The sequence below is a fragment of the Indicator indicator genome, chromosome Z (genome assembly GCF_027791375.1).
Source record: "Indicator indicator isolate 239-I01 chromosome Z, UM_Iind_1.1, whole genome shotgun sequence".
Taxonomy (NCBI): domain Eukaryota; kingdom Metazoa; phylum Chordata; class Aves; order Piciformes; family Indicatoridae; genus Indicator; species Indicator indicator.
The window spans coordinates 81456080-81471710 of NC_072053.1; the positions used below are offsets into that span (position 1 = coordinate 81456080).

Sequence of the window (15631 nt, forward strand, 5' to 3'; positions counted from 1 at the left end):
GTTGAGTATCTCCAGCAATGGGGCCCCAACCACCTCCCTGGGAAACCTGTTCCAGTGTTCTGCCACCTTCATGGTAAAGAACCTGTTCCTGACATCTAATCTAAATCTGCTCTTCTCCAGCTTAAATCCATTGCCCCTCACCCTGTCACTGCAGCCCTTTGTAAACAGTCTCTATCCAGCCTTCTTGTGGCCCCCTTCAGGAACTATTAGTGCTCCTTGAAGCCTCTTCTTCTGCATGCTGAACACCTTCAGCTCCCTCAGCCCGTCCTCATAGCAGAGCTGTTCCATCCTCCTGATCACTTTCATGACCCTCCTCTGGAACCCTCTCCCTCAAGTCCATGTCCTTCCTATATTGAGAGCTCCAGACCTGTACAGAGTACTGCAAGTGAGGTCTCACCAGAGCAGAGCAAAGTGTCAGAATCACCTCTCTGGCTCTGCTGGCAGCACTGCTTTTGATGCAAGCAGGATGTGATTTGCCTTCTGTGCTGCAAGCTCACACTGCCTGTTCATGTCCAGCTTCTCATCCATCAGCACCCCCAAATCCTTTTCCACAGGGCTGCTTTCTATCCCCTCCTCCTCCAATCTGTATTGATTGTGAGGATTGTTCCAACCTGCTTACTTTCATCACAGCTGGAAGATTTGTAAATCAAAATGAATGCATGTGGAAAGCAAACACTTCTGTCAGTGTACTCCCTGTACCTCTCCTGAAGTGGAGCACAGCAGAGGGCAGTCAGAGCTGGTCCTAACCTGCTTGTGGCTCGGATGTCACATTTTTCCCAACCTGAAGAATTTGAGTGGTCTGGAATGCAGAGCAGAACACGGTGTGTAGCTGTTCTGGCTTCACTGGAAAGTTTGTCACATAGGCTGGGACTAACCTGCTTTAAAACGAACAACCAGAGGGCTTTGAAATGTAAAAGACTGTGCTTTTTTAGACTACAGCCTAAAACAATTCCCTTTTATAACAGCGACAATGCAAAGTGCCTTGGGAAGGCAGAGGAGAGATAAAAGGCCTTTAATAAGCAGCGTTCCCCCGCCCACGGTGTCCTTTTGTAGGCTTCAGGGCTTGGTTTCAAGCTGGCAACTCAATGGGCTGGGCAGCCAGCTCTGCAGGGATCCCTTCATCCCTCTGGGAATTCCATCCCCTCCCAGAGCTGGCTGCCCGTCTGCTTCCTACTCCTTTCAGGAGACTCCCTGGCTGCCCTGAGTCCTCCCTGCCTGCCTCATCCTGCAAGGCTTTCCTACACCCACATTCCCAGCAGACTCAACTGGCCCTGGAAAAGGAGTCTTTGCCCTCCTGGCCAGTGCAGCCCTGAAGCCCTGGGAGAGAACAAGAACCACAACACATGAACTTCCAGGCTCCCAACAAGCATATATAACAGGTAGGGCTGTTGGTCTGAGATGGGCATCTGCATGTGAAAGTGAAGCTCTTCATGTGCTCTGCGCTCTGCAGATCAAAAACTGTTTCAGTAGCAACCAGATGCGTTGTCATTCATGCTGCAGGGACCTGGCTTCTACAGTTGTTTGGAGAGCTTGGATATAAGTCATTTTTTAACTGCTAAACTCAACAGAGTGTTTGTTTAAAGTAGCCAAAATCAGAGTTCCTTGATGAAAATCACTTGCAGTGGGACAGCTGTTAGGAGTCTCTCAGGTTTGCACAGGGTATACTACCATGAGATGGGTCAACCAAGAGCACCTCTCAGGTGCTCTTCAAAGGGCACTAACACCTTTTCATCACACCCTGGCACAACACTCACAGGTGGTATCAGTTAGGTAACCCCTGAGGGGTCGTCACAGGTTTCACTTCATAGTCTTCACCCCCAGACAGAGGAGGTCTACACAGCTGCAGATGTCCTCCTTTTCAGACCTGGTGCTGACACATTAAAAGACTGCAGACTACAAAGACTTGGACAGAAATACTTCCCTGTCTCTTGGCTCTTTGTTCTCATTTTGCTATCCCTTTGCTTCATGCTGCAAAGGAAGAGATAGATGCAGTCTCAACCAAGTCTAGTCATCAGAGAAAGACAAGCTTTTGTCTTTCAAAGGAAAAGCCATGAAACTGCATTCTGACTTAAGACCCCTCCTTGGCTTGAGGTGCATGCACTTCCCCAACACATCTGTGTCAGACACTAACCCACAGTTGAGTCACACTGTGGGGAAGGAGCTCATCTCCCAGGTACAGCCACTTATCCCATGTCTCCTTGGACTTGCAAAAGCATTCAGCCTGTTCTGGGCACCTGGCAGCCCCTGCTGTTGCCACAGCCACTTCCCTCTCTGGTGAAAGGTGCTGCCACTGCACCCAGCTGGCCTCAATGGCACATCTTCCTGATGACTTAACTGACACATCCTGCAACAGAAGACCATTCTCCAAGTGGTGATAAATATTCAGCTCATTCCTCTTCAGGTTAAATGCCTGCTGAACAGAGGATATCTAAGGCTAAGAGCTCTTTCCCTGCATATCCTCTGCTGCCTCCAACCCTACCTCACCCTCAGGCTTCCAGAGAGGAAGAATGGTGCAGAAGACAAGAAGTGGTATTTATTCAAGCAGAGATGAGAGAGCTTGCTGTCCATGACTCAACCAGAGAGGAGCATGACAAACAAGCAAGGAGGCACAGTTAGAGCAAAGTTGAGTCTGCATTCAAGAACATCCTGAGGCAGGCAGCTTCTCCAGTAGCACACACAGAGAATTAACTCAAAAAAGCACTGGAGGGGCAAGAGCAGCTCTCCAAGCAGGTTGTTCATCCTCCCTGGAAAGTGTAGCCCTCCCTGTCCCAGCTGCCATCTCCCAGGTTGGCTGAAGGTCACGTCCTGTCTCTTGGGCTTTTCCTCCATGCTGTGGCATGCTTAGGATGTGGCTGCTCCCTGTGAATCCAGTCAAAAGTAACCACACATCAGCCATCCATCCTGAGAGGGCAATACTGGTCTCCAGAGCAGGCTGCCTTTGTTGCCCTGGCAGCCAGGGCCACAGCTCAAGAACCAGAACACTGCCTCCACAGAAGACACAAATGCCACCACCAAGAGCACAAGTCAAAAGCTGCTGCATTTTACCACATGGAACCTGCTTGGAAGTGTATCACAGAAAGAAAAAAAACAGTAATTGATATCATAGCCCACAGGCTCAGGGAAGCCCTTTCTGTGTGTGGCAGAGGCTGCTCTCCCCCACCAGAATGGGTCAGGCACTGGTGTGCAGAGAAGAGCTATATGAAGCTCAGCATGTATGGATCCTTTCCCTGATCCACCACCACAGGTCAACCCTCAAGCAGCTTCCTGAACTAGAGGACCTGCACCTGAACACAGCTTGTAAGCCAACTCCTCTCCCTACCTCTGTCCTGCTTTGAACCCCTCGTTATGGGTTTAAGACTGCATGTCTCAACCATAGGGAAGAACAAGTCCTCCAGGGACTGGACAACAGGAAAATGTGGTCTTTTGTTATTCCATCCCATCATTCCTGCATCTCCCCTGTATTAGCACAGCCTAATTCTGCCCTTTTTAATCTCTCTCTCTTCTCCCACCACATTGAGCTGTTATCTCTCTGGTGTTTTCTTGGGGGAGTGGAGGCTTTCAGCCTTGAGCAGCCTGGCTAATTTTTACTGCACCATTCAGGCCTGGTGTTGGGGGGAAGCAGGGAGGTATGGGTGGGGGGCACTGAGGCTTGGCATTGAAGCCTGGTTTTGGGGGGAAGAGGAGGGGTGCAGGGTTTGGAAGGTTTTTGGCATTGATGTTGCTGTAAGCCCAGGTTGAAGGACTGGGCAGAGGCTGAATATGAATTTTGGTCTTTTGTATTTGTGTAAATATTTGTGAAGAGTATTTCCATTTAACTTTCCAATTGTGTGTGTGTGTATGTGGAGAGTTTTACTCCTTTGGGAAGGGGTAAAAAAAATTTCTGTCTGCTCTAAAACCAAGACCTCACCTAGAATACTGCATCCAGCTCTGGAGCCCTCAATACAGGAAGGACATGGACCTGATGGAGAGGGTCCAGAGAAGGGCCATGAAAATGATCAGGGGGTTGGAGCAGCTCTGCTAAGAGGACAGGCCGAGGGAGCTGGGGGTGTTCAGCCTGGAGAAGAGGAGGCTCTGGGGAGACCTAATAGCAGCCTGGCAGTACCTGAAGGGGGCTTACAACAAGGCTGCAGAGAAACTGTTTGCAAAGTCCTGCAGTGATAGGACATGGGGCAATGTCTTCGAACTAGAGAAGAGCAGATTTAGATTGGATATCAGGAAGAAGTTCTTCACTATGAGGGTGGTGGAACACTGGAAGAGGTTGCCCAGGGAGGTGGTGGAGGCCCCATCCCTGGAGATATTCAAGGTGAGGCTCAACGAGGCCCTGGGCAGCCTGATCTGGTTGGGGCTGTCCCTGCTGACTGCGGGGAGGTTGGACTGGGTGACCTTTGGAGGTCCCTTCTGGCCTGGACCATTCTGTGATTCTATGAATTCTTCCAGCCTCATCAGCATCTAGAGCAGTGAGCTCCACCTCTGAACTGCAGAAGTGTTCACAGCTGCTGCTAACAGTCTGCTCCCTGGTCTCCAGGACCCCCTTCGCCACACCAATGAAGAAGAATTGCTCCTTACACTTCTTCCCTATCCTCCTCACAGTTTTATATATCTTGCTTATTTGTCTTTTTTTTTCCCAGCCTCATTGAGACCTAACCTACAAAGTCTTTCTTCAAATGAAAGCAACTTCAGATTTTCACTGATGTGCTTTAATTTTCCTTTTCTGTATCTTCTAGTTCCACCATGCTTCTGACTTCTTCAAGCAGTATTTCAGGTGAAGTATCTGTGCAGGTGTTAAGAATGGAATAATTGCCACTAATGACTAGCCAAGCTGAGAAGAGGTGAGAAAGCAGAGGAATTAATCATAAGCAATGCAAGTGCCTTCAGCTGCTTTTGACAACACTTTTGAGAGCTAAGTCCCACCCTGTGTCCCACAGTCACCAGCTACCTGCTTACAGATGCAGCTCTGTGATGAAGACATGTTCTTCAGCCTCAGAGGCTCATGGTGGAGAGGGCAGCAGCGACTCAGTCAAGAAACACAGGGTAGTGGTTAATTTTAGAAGGACCATCTCTGAGCAGCACCAGTGGTGAGCGAGATGAATAAACACAGTGTAGAAGGGCCAGGAACTGCACTAGGTTCTTCAAGCACAGCCAGCTCACTTTCATGACTGGCAAATATATATTGGAGAAGTGGCACTGCAATAACACCGTCAATTAACTTTTAATTAAAGGCTGAACTTTTGCCTTTCATCTGTTCTGCCCTGCTTCCAGAGAGCTCATCATCTCATACTGAAGTTAATACACTTTAGTGCATGCCTAATTTTTCTGAAGCAATAAACATCAGACAGCCAGCTTCTCCCTCTCATCAGATCCCTAAGTCAAGAGAACCCATAAACATGGGATTTGCTTCTGACAGGAAAGCTTCTCCAGCATCAGTGCTTGAAGCCTAAGAGCTTCAATGCTTGGTAATCACTTATCCATTCTTTCACAAAGGAGAAGATAGAGAAAAACCACCATTTTCTCCTTTGGTCACAGCTCAAGACATGCCATTGAATCACCTTTCAATTTTTGTCCTCCATATCTACCAGGTGTTTTTTTTTATTCCGAATTTTGCCTAGGAGGCAAACATCTAACAGCACAGATCCTGCTGATTACAACAGAAATCCAAATGAGATGTGAAGTCACAGAATCACAGAATCATAGAACAGTTTGCATTGGAAAGGACCTCCAAATGTCATCTAGTGCAACCCCACTCCAGTGAACAGGGACATCCTCCACTAGATCAGGTTGCTCAGAGCCCTGTTGAGTCTCACCTTGAATATCTCCAGGGATGGGGCCTCAACTACCTCTCTGGGCAACCTGTTCCAGTGTTCCACCATCCTCATGGCAAAGAACTTGTTCCTAACATCCAACATAAATCTACTCTTCTCTAACTGCCCCTTGTCCTTCCACTCCAGGCCTCTGTAAACAGTCCCTCTGCAGCCTTCTTGTAGCTCCCTTCGGGTACTGGCAGTCTGCTATTATGTCTCCCCAGAGCCTTCTCTTCTCCAGGCTGAACACCCCCAGCTCCCTCAGCCTGTCTTCATAGCAGAGCTGCTCCAGCCACCTGATCATCTATGTGGTCCTCCTCTGGAGCTGCTCCATCAGCTCCATGTCCTTTCCTCTGTGGAGGGCTCCAGATCTGGATGCAATACACAGAGTGAGGTCGAACCAGAGCAGAAGGCAGCATTAAAAAAATCCAAGCAGCAGCGTAAGACAACCCCAGAAGAGTGAAAAAATGAGTAGATGTGGCACTCTGGGTGGTCATGGAGGTGTTGGGTACAAAGTTGGACATGCTGATCTCAGAGGTCTTTTCCAGCTTTAATTGATACCATGATTCTATTCTGTGATTCTACATGCAAGTGCACACATCCCAGGGATCAGCTGCCAGGGCACCTACGGCCACCTCCCTCATTCTGCAACTCAGGCAACAGCATTAGCTGAATATCCTCTGTGTGATCTAGGAAGCCAATAGCTGAATATCCTTTGTGTGATCTGGGAAGCCCACAGCTGAATATCCTCTGTGTGATCTAGGAAGCCCACAGCTGAATAGCCTCTGTGTGATCTAGGAAGCCCACAGCTGAATATCCTTTGTGTGATCTGGGAAGCCCACAGCTGAATATCCTCTGTGTGATCTAGGAAGCCCACAGCTGAATGGCCTCTGTGTGATCTAGGAAGCCCACAGCTGAATATCCTCTGTGTGATCTGGGAAGCCCACAGCTGAATATCCTCTGTGTGATCTAGGAAGCCCACAGCTGAATATCCTCTGTGTGATCTAGGAAGCCCACAGCTGAATATCCTCTGTGTGATCTAGGAAGCCCACAGCTGAATAGCCTCTGTGTGATCTAGGAAGCCCACAGCTGAATATCCTCTGTGTGATCTAGGAAGCCCACAGCTGAATAGCCTCTGTGTGATCTAGGAAGCCCACAGCTGAATAGCCTCTGTGTGATCTAGGAAGCCCACAGCTGAATAGCCTCTGTGTGATCTAGGAAGCCCAGCTCTCACAGGATCACAGGATGTTAGGTGTTGGAAGGGACCTCTGGAGATCATCATGAGTCCAACCCCTCTGCCAGACCAGGATCATATAACCACAGAATCTGCTGCAAGTTACACAGGAATGCATCCAGACAGGAGTTGAAAGTCTCCAGAGATGGAGACTCCACAACCTGTTCCAGCGCTCCGTGACCACTGGAGAGCAGCCAGGCAGAAAGGGACCTGGGGGTACTGGGTGACAGCAGCTGAACATGAGCCAGCATTGTGCCCAGGTGGCCAAGAAGGCCAATGGCATCCTGGCCTGCATCAGGAATAGTGTGGCCAGCAGAAGCAGGGAAGTCATCCTGCCCTGTACTCAGCTCTGGTCAGGCCACACCTTGAGTGCTGTGTCCAGTTCTGGGCTCCTCAATTCAAGAAAGATGTTGAGATGCTGGAATGTGTCCAGAGAAGGGCAACAAGGCTGGGGAGGGGTCTGGAGCACAGCCCTGTGAGGAGAGGCTGAGGGAGCTGGGGGTGTTTAGCCTGGAGAAGAGGAGGCTCAGGGAAGACCTCATTGCTGTCTACAACTACCTGAAGGGAGGTTGTAGCCAGGAGGGGGTTGGTCTCTTCTCCCAGGCAAGCAGCAGCAGAACAAGAGGACACAGTCTCAAGCTGTGCCAGGGGAGGTTTGGGCTCTATGTTGGGAAGCAATTCTTCACAGAAAGAGAAATTTGCCATTGGAATGTGCTGCCCAGGGAGGTGGTGGAGTCATCGTCCCTGGAAGTGTTTAAAATAAGACTGGATGAGACCCTTGGTGCCATGGTTTAGTCGATTAGATGGTGTTGGGTGATAGGTTGGACTTGATGATCTCAGAGGTCTTTTCCAACCTGGTTAATTCTGTGATTCTGTGACCCTCAGAGTAAAGACATCCTTCCTCATGTTGAGGAGCCTCCTCCAGCCTCTCAAGGCGCTCTTGGAAGGCTTCTGGCCGTGGCAGACCTCACCTTCTGGATGGGAATGACGAGGAAGGACCCTCCCCCTGAGCACTCAGTCACCACTGCAATGAAGTAGATGTTGACAGCACAGAAGTGGTTGTCCAGGACGTTGTGGGTGATGGGGACGCAGTCATAGCACTTATCCTTGCTGGCAGCCTTGCCGTACACATGGCGGAACTTGGAGCTGTGGTACTGCGGTTGCCACGACATCTGCAAGGGGAGAGGCACAGCATCCCGTGACATAAGGAACACTCCTTCCAGCAGCTTCCTTCCCCCCATTCCCTCTCTTCAGCACAGGCTCCCCCCTCCCCACTTGTGCTGCTCACGCCAACCCTCAGACAGCAAGCAGCAGACACGTTTTTCCCCACAGGTTTCCACATCTCTGGCTTTCTTGGGCCCCTCACTACAAGAAGGCCTTGGAGTTGCCAGAGCATGACCACAGAACACCAATGGCAGATGGTTTACAGCACAAGTCTTGGGAGGAGCAGCTGAGGGAACTAGGGTTGTTTAGTTCAGGCAAAGAAAACAAAGAGGCTGAAGGCAGAGCTCAATCTCTACAACTCCCTCAAAGGAGGTTGTAGAGAGGTGGGGGTCAGTCCTTTCTCCCAGATAAGAAGCAACAGGATGTTGCTTGGATATTAGGATGGATTGGTGAGGGGTCTGGAGCACAGCCCTATGAGGAGAGGCTGAGGGAGCTGGGGGTGTTTAGCCTGGAGAAGAGGAGGCTCAGGGCAGACCTCATTGCTCTCTACAACTACCTGAAGGGAGGTTGTAGCCAGGTGGGGGTTGGTCTCTTCTCCCAGGCAATCAGCACCAGAACAAGAGGACACAGTCTCAAGCTGCGCCAGGGGAGGTTTAGGCTTGGTGTTAGGAAGAAATTCTTCCCAGAAAGAGAAATTGGCCATTGGAATGGACTGCCCAGGGAGGTGATGGAGTCACCACCCCTGGAAGTGTTTAAAAACAGACTGGATGAGGCCCTTGATGCCGTGGTTTAGTTGATGAGATGGTGTTGGGTGATAGGTTGGACTTGATGATCTCTGAGGTCTTTTCCAACCTGGTTAATCCTGTGATTCTGTGACTGGATGTTAGAAAAGTTTCTTCAGTAAAAGAGTGGTTAAGCATTGGAGAAGGCTGCCCAGGGAAGTGATGGAACCACCATCACTGGAGGTGTTCAAAAAGTGTGTAGATGTAGCACTTCAGGACAGAGTTTAAGGGTGGGGACTCCATGATCTTCAAGGTCTTTTCCAACCTGAATGATTCTAGGATTCTGTGATTCTATGACCTGTCTCTGTACCCTTTGCATATCTGTGATGAAGAAAGGAGAGTGCAGGAGAGAAAAGAAGGTTCTCTTCATCACCAGCCAGCTGGGCTGTGCATGAACCAGCAGACCCTGTCACTGGGGCAAGGCCACAAGTCAGCAAGTTTAAGAGGAGATGAATCCTGGTACCTGAGCTCAGGTAGCATGAAAGATAGAACATCTTGGGTGAGAAAAGCCTGAGAGATGGTGGGTGAATGAGCCAGTCTGGATGCATGTTTTGTTTAGCCCTCAGGTGGTTGAGGACCAAAAACAAGTCTAAATTTTGTTCACATGAAGGAAGGAAAAACACAAGAGGCTTGAGAGATCATAGGAATAGTTACAGTCACTTGTTGGCATTTTTTTCCCCACTGACAAAGATGTTCTACCATGTCTTATACCTGCACCACAGCCCTCTGTCAGACAACATTTTAGGTGTTCAAATGAGACACAGAAATCATGCTAAAGACAAGAATCCCATCCCACAGACAGCAGTGGAGCTTCATGGAACTGATGAAATTGATTCCAAACAGGAAACTATATGAATTTCCTCCAGTGCTGTGCAAAATGCAATTAGAAAATGCAAACCATTAAGTCTTGCTCTTAACCACAAGACCTAGACAGTAAAAGGCACATGGTGAGGATGGTGAGAAGACCTTCCTGCCCAAAGGAAAAGAAACAGAGAGCAGGCAAGAAGGTTATGGGTGAAGGAGAGTCCCACACAATCACCTGGGAGTATGGGCAAAGACTAGGAGCAGAAACTGGCTCAATTTTGCACACCAATATGGGTGTGAATGGGATTATCAGTGATGGTGGATAAACAACACCTCACTCTGAGAGGGGAACCCAACCAAGCAGCTTTTGAGTTGCAGCAAGTCTTAGACCACTCAACTCATGAGGGTAAGCATTTGAAGGGAAGCATGCACTCAGAGTCAGGAAGCCAAGTGCATCATCACCTGACAAGCAGAGGCCTAAGCAGTCCTTAAACCAAAATGCCTTTGTTGTTGGGATGGTATTGAGGCCTCCTGGGATGACTATTAAATGCTAGGCAACTGTATTGCTTGATCCTGGACACTCCAAGTGGAGCTTTACAAGCAGCTGCCAACACAAAGACACACAGAGCTGACACTCCCACGTCACACTGGGGAAGATCTGGGCTGTGAACAATGCTAGGATGCAAGTCCTGTCCTGTTCCCTGCCTCTTCCCAATCTACTGGCATAGGTCAAAGCCAACCCTACCTTGGGCAAACATAAAAGCTTGTAAAAAAAATCAGTTCTGGCAGATCACCATTTGCTCTCAGAGGGTTTTTTTTGCTGATCACTTATGCCTTGGCATGTTTTCCCTCTTTTAACCCTGCATTTGTCCATTTTATTAGCTGACTGCATTTCCTGTGCAGAAAACTTTAGGTGCAAGGGATCTCTGTCACAGTGAAGGCTACCCATCCCAAACAAAAACAACCAAAAAATGCAAGTTCTTGAAAAAAAGAAAGCAGCAATCCTAGGAAGCTAACCTTGGAAGAAGGGATGCTCAGAGGCAGAAAGCAAGCTGAAGTTAAACAGCCCCAGAAGTGCAGCCTTCTCAAACCACTTCACACCCTTCACAGCTTCAGAAGTTAGGTTTACTCACACTGGAGGAGAAAAACAATCATTGTATTGTCTGGATGCAGCAGATCCTTCTTACAGCAGGAATATTATCTTTCCAGAAGAGAATTAATTGCCTGGCTCCAAGGAAATTCTAGCTAAACTGCTCTTGAGGTGGGGCAGAGTGTGTGGTCTGGAGGTTCAAGGCTCCCCTGCAGAAGAGGGTCACCAAGCACACAAGAGATTTTAATGATTGTGATACCAGTCCTACAGAGAGCAAGAGCACACAGCTCATAGAATGGCTTGAGCTGGAAGGGACCTTGAAGGTCATCCAGTTACAGCCACCCTGCCATGGGCAGGGACACCTCCCACCAGCCCAGGTTGCTCAAAACCTCATCCAGCCTGGCCTTAAACATTTCCAGGGGTGAGGCATCCACAACTTCTCTGGGTAACCAGTTCCAGTGTTCCACCACTCTCAGAGTAAAGAACTTCTTTCCAATGTCCAGTCTAAATCTACCCTGGTCTAGTTTCAAACCATTGTACCTTGTTCTATCACCACAGACCCTTACAAATAGTCCTTCTCCAGCTTTCCTGTAGCCCCCTTCAGGCACAGGCATCCCATGCAGACAACCTGTAAAGCATGAACAGCAAATGGACTAACAGAAATAAAAGGAATGAAATGTACAAGTTGGGAGGGAGCTTAGGAAAGATGTCTTCTGTTTCAGTTTTTAGAATTAATTAATGCCACATGAAGGGACTTTAGAGCAACTACAATGTGGATAGCAGGGCAAGAAGCTCACAACATTGGCAAAGGCAATCCCAGAAGAGCAATGTTCCTCTTGAAATTATTGCAGCCATAGCAGAAAGCTCAGCATTAAAATAAAACTTAAAAACCTCTTGGATGAAATGTGGCCAAAAACATCCTGAATAGACGCAGCATCAGCAGGCTGTGTCTGGTACAGGGGGAGATGCTAATCCCAAGTAAAGCAGACACATGGACAATAGCAACAACTTGTTTGGAAGGAGTGTGAAGGTCTGTTCTGCATTAGAAGTTCACAGAACCACAGCATGTCAGGGGCTGGAAGGGACCTTGAAAACTCATCCAGTCCAACCCCCCTGCCAGAGCAGGATCACCTAGAGCAGGTCACACAGGAATGCATCCAGGTGGGTCTTGAACACCTCCAGAGAGGGAAACTCCACAATCCCTCTGGGCAGCCTGCTGCAGTGTCTGTCACCCTCACAGGGAAAAACTTTTTCCTCATGTTTCTGTGTCAAATGCCCCATACCTAATGCATAGGTGGGTGCAGAAGTGCTAAAAGGAGTACAGAAGCACCTATCCCCCAGGCAGGTCCCCAGTACAGCCTGCCATCATGCAGCTTGCCCAGATATGCCCTTCACTGCTCTCAGGACAATGGAGGCAACAAGCCACAGGCCACTGGTAGCCCTTTTCCATTAGCAGTCATTGCTCAACCTCTTTGCACATCTCCTGTGCTTGCATGGCAGGACAGAGTGGGTCACAGTCTACAGCTACAAGTCTCTTGTTTTTTTTCATAAAGAAACAAGGTTTTCAGTCACTTCTCCTCCTCCTCCTCCTCTTCATTCTACCTTCCTGGAAGGAAATAATTGGTTTATTCACTCCTCATCTGGTATTTCTACCTCCTTGACCACCTTCCGCTCTTTGTGCTGCTAGATGCAATGCCCTATTTGTTCCTGGGAGAGAACCTGACTGAGTGCCATGTCCACTCTCCAGAAATGCCTTTTTCACCTCAGTCTTTACTGCTGGATTGGGTTTGCATGGCAAGGGTTTAGCTGCAGAGGGACGGCAGGGGTGGCTTCCGTTAACAGCTGCTAGAAGCCTCCCCTGTGTTGGATAGAGCCAATGTTAGCCAGCTCCTAGGTAGACCCAGTGCTGGCCAAGCCCATCAGCAACAGTGGCAGAACCTCTGTTATATTTAAGAAGGGGATGGGTGAGAGGAAAACTATGTGACAGCAACTGCAGCCAGACACAAGAGGCAGAATATGTGACAGAAACAACTTTGCAGATAGTGCAGAAGGAAAGGGAGGAGGTGCCACAGGTGCCAGAGCAGAGATTGCCCTGCAGCCCATGGTGAAGACCATGGTGAGGCAAGGTATTCCTCACTGTGGAGGTCCTTAGTAGAGTAGATATCCCCCAGCAGCTGTGGAAGACCCCACACTGGAGCAGTCTGCTCCTGAAGGGAGTGACCCATGCTGGAGCAATTCTGGAGAGCAACAGCCCATGAAAAGGATTCACAATGGAGAAATTGGCAAGAACTGTCTCCCTTGTGAAGGACCTTGTGCTGGAGAAAGGGGAAAGTGTGAGGAGTCCTCCTTCTGAGGAGGAAGGAGCAGCAGAGACAAGTGTGATGAACTGGCTGCAATCTCCATTCCCTGTCATCCTGCACTGATGAAGGGGAGGAAATAGAGAAAATCATGAGTGAAGCCGAGTCTCAGAAGACAGGAGGGAGGGAAGGGAGATTTGGGGTTATTTATCATTATCCTACACTGATTTGATGGTAACGAATTAGATTAATTTTCCCCAAGTCAAGTCTGTTTTGCCTGTGGCAGTGGTTGCTGAGTGTCCTTATCTCAATCCATGAGCCTTTCAATAGATCTTCTCTCCCCTGTCCTTCTGAGGAGGGTCCTGATAAAGCAAACAACTTTGGTGGGTATCTGGCATCCAGACAAGGTCAAGCCACCACAACCACTGAGCTGGTCCTTAAGGTGTCCAAGTCCCCTGAGACCTATGGAGAGTCTAAGGCAAGGAAGATTCAGATGTAATTAGTCTCAGGGCTTTTGGTGCTGTCTCTCATAACAGCCTCATAGACAAATGGATCAATTGCAGACTAGATGAGCAGACACTGAGGCAGACTGTGAAGTGGCTGAACTCCTGGGCTGAAGGGCTGATGATCAGCAGCACAAAGTCCAGCTGGAGGCCAGCATCCAGTGGCGTGCCCCAGGAGTGGGCACTGGGGTCAGTGTTGCTGATGAGGCAGAGAGTCCCCTCAGCAAGCCTGCAGATGACACAGATCATGGAGAAGTGGCTGACACACCAGGGGTGGGTTTTGCTGAGCACATCCATGCTAGGTTGATCCTGGACCTGCAGGTCTCAACAGGGAGAGCAGAAATACAACAGACCAGGTGCGAGGAGGTGAGTGCTGGCCACAGGGTGGGCGAAGGGGCCCAGACCTGTGGAGCTGTTTATTGAGACATACCTGAAGGCTACAGTTCCACTTTCCCACAGCCTGCCTTGCTCAGCCCACTGATTTATCTTTGTTTTAACAGGTGCCCTTCTCCCCAGCTGCCTTCCTGTCCGTTTCAAAGAGGCAACACTTTGTTGTCTTTCACTCCCATCCTTTTCTCACACGGTTTGGAGGCACAACATCTCTTATCACCTCTGGGGCCTCACAGACATGAAGGCCATCTAAACTCCCTTTTTTGGGTTCCCACACCAGGGGACCACGCTGCCAACCAGAGGGACCTTGGCAAGCTGGAGAAACAGGCTCACAGGAGCTTCATGAACTTCAACAAGGCAGAGAGCCAAGCCACATACCTATGGAGCAATAACTCCTGCCTGGAAAGCAGCTTTGCAGAAAACAACCTGTGGGGTGCAACAATCTGGCCAGGAGCTGGCAGCAGTGTGCCCTTGGACAACAAACTGACCACAAGCTGCCAGCAATGTGCTCTTGGAGCAGACAAAGCTGGTGACCTCCTGGGCCTGCACTGGGAGGAATGTTGCCAGCAGGTTGAGGGAGGTGATCCTTCCCCTTGACTTTGCATGGGTGAGGCACACCTGGAATGCTGGGTTCTGTTCTGGGCTGACCAGTACAGCAGAGACATGGATACACTGCTCTAGTCAAGGTGCAGGAAGGTGATGGTGGGACTGTGAGAATGGCTTGCACTGTCAGCAAGTCTGCTGATGGCACAAGGCTGGGTGGAGTGGCTGGCACACCAGAAGGTTGTGCTGCCATTCAGAGAGACTTGGACAGGCTGGGAAGATGGGCAGGGAGAAACTGAATGAAATTCAGCAAGGGCAAGTGTAGAATCTTGCACCTGGGAAAGAACAACCCCATGGACCACTGTAGGTTGGGGACTGACCTGCTGGAGAGCAGTGAAGGGGAAAAGGACCTGGGGGTCCTGGTGAATGAAAGGTTGATCAGGAGCCAGCAATGTGCTCTGGTGGCCAAGAAGGCCAAGGGCATCCTGGGGTGGATTAGAAGGGCTGTGGTTAGTAGGTCAAGAAAGGTTCTCCTCCCCATCTGCTCTGCCCTGGTGAGGCTGCATCTGGAGTATTGTGTCCAGTTCTGGGCCCCTCAGTTCAAGAAGGTCCTCAGGGAACTGCTTGAAAGAGTCCAGCACAGAGCCACAAAAATGACGAAGGGAGTGAAACATCTTTCTCATGAGGAGAGACTGAGGGAGCTGAGGGCTCTTTAGCTTGGAGAGGAGGAGCCTCAGGGTGACCTCATTCATGTTGATAAAGATGTAAAGGATGAGTGCCCAGAGGCTGGAGCCAGGCTCTGATTGGTGATGCCCAATGACAGCACAAGGGGCAATGGTGGAAGCTGAGGCATAGGAAGTTCCATGGAAACAGGAGGAAAAAACTTTCCCCTGTGAGGGTGACAGAACACTGGAACAGGCTGACCAGGGGAGGTGTGGAGTCTCCTTCTCTGGAGATATTTAAGACCCACCTGCTCATGTGTGACCTGCTCTAGGTGATCCTGCTCTGGCAGGGGGCTTGGACTGG

General features: G+C 49.6%; 1 protein-coding gene across 1 annotated transcript in view; it reads right to left on the reverse strand.

Moving 5' to 3' along the window:
• Positions 1-8213, reverse strand: part of CORO2A (coronin 2A) — a 25794-nt gene extending 17581 nt beyond the window's left edge. The window contains exon 1 of the mRNA XM_054397230.1: positions 8004-8213. Within this exon, the coding sequence (XP_054253205.1) occupies positions 8004-8204 (201 nt within the window). The 5' untranslated portion in view covers positions 8205-8213. The remainder of the gene's footprint in view (positions 1-8003) is intronic.
• Between the last annotated feature and the right edge of the window lie 7418 nt (positions 8214-15631).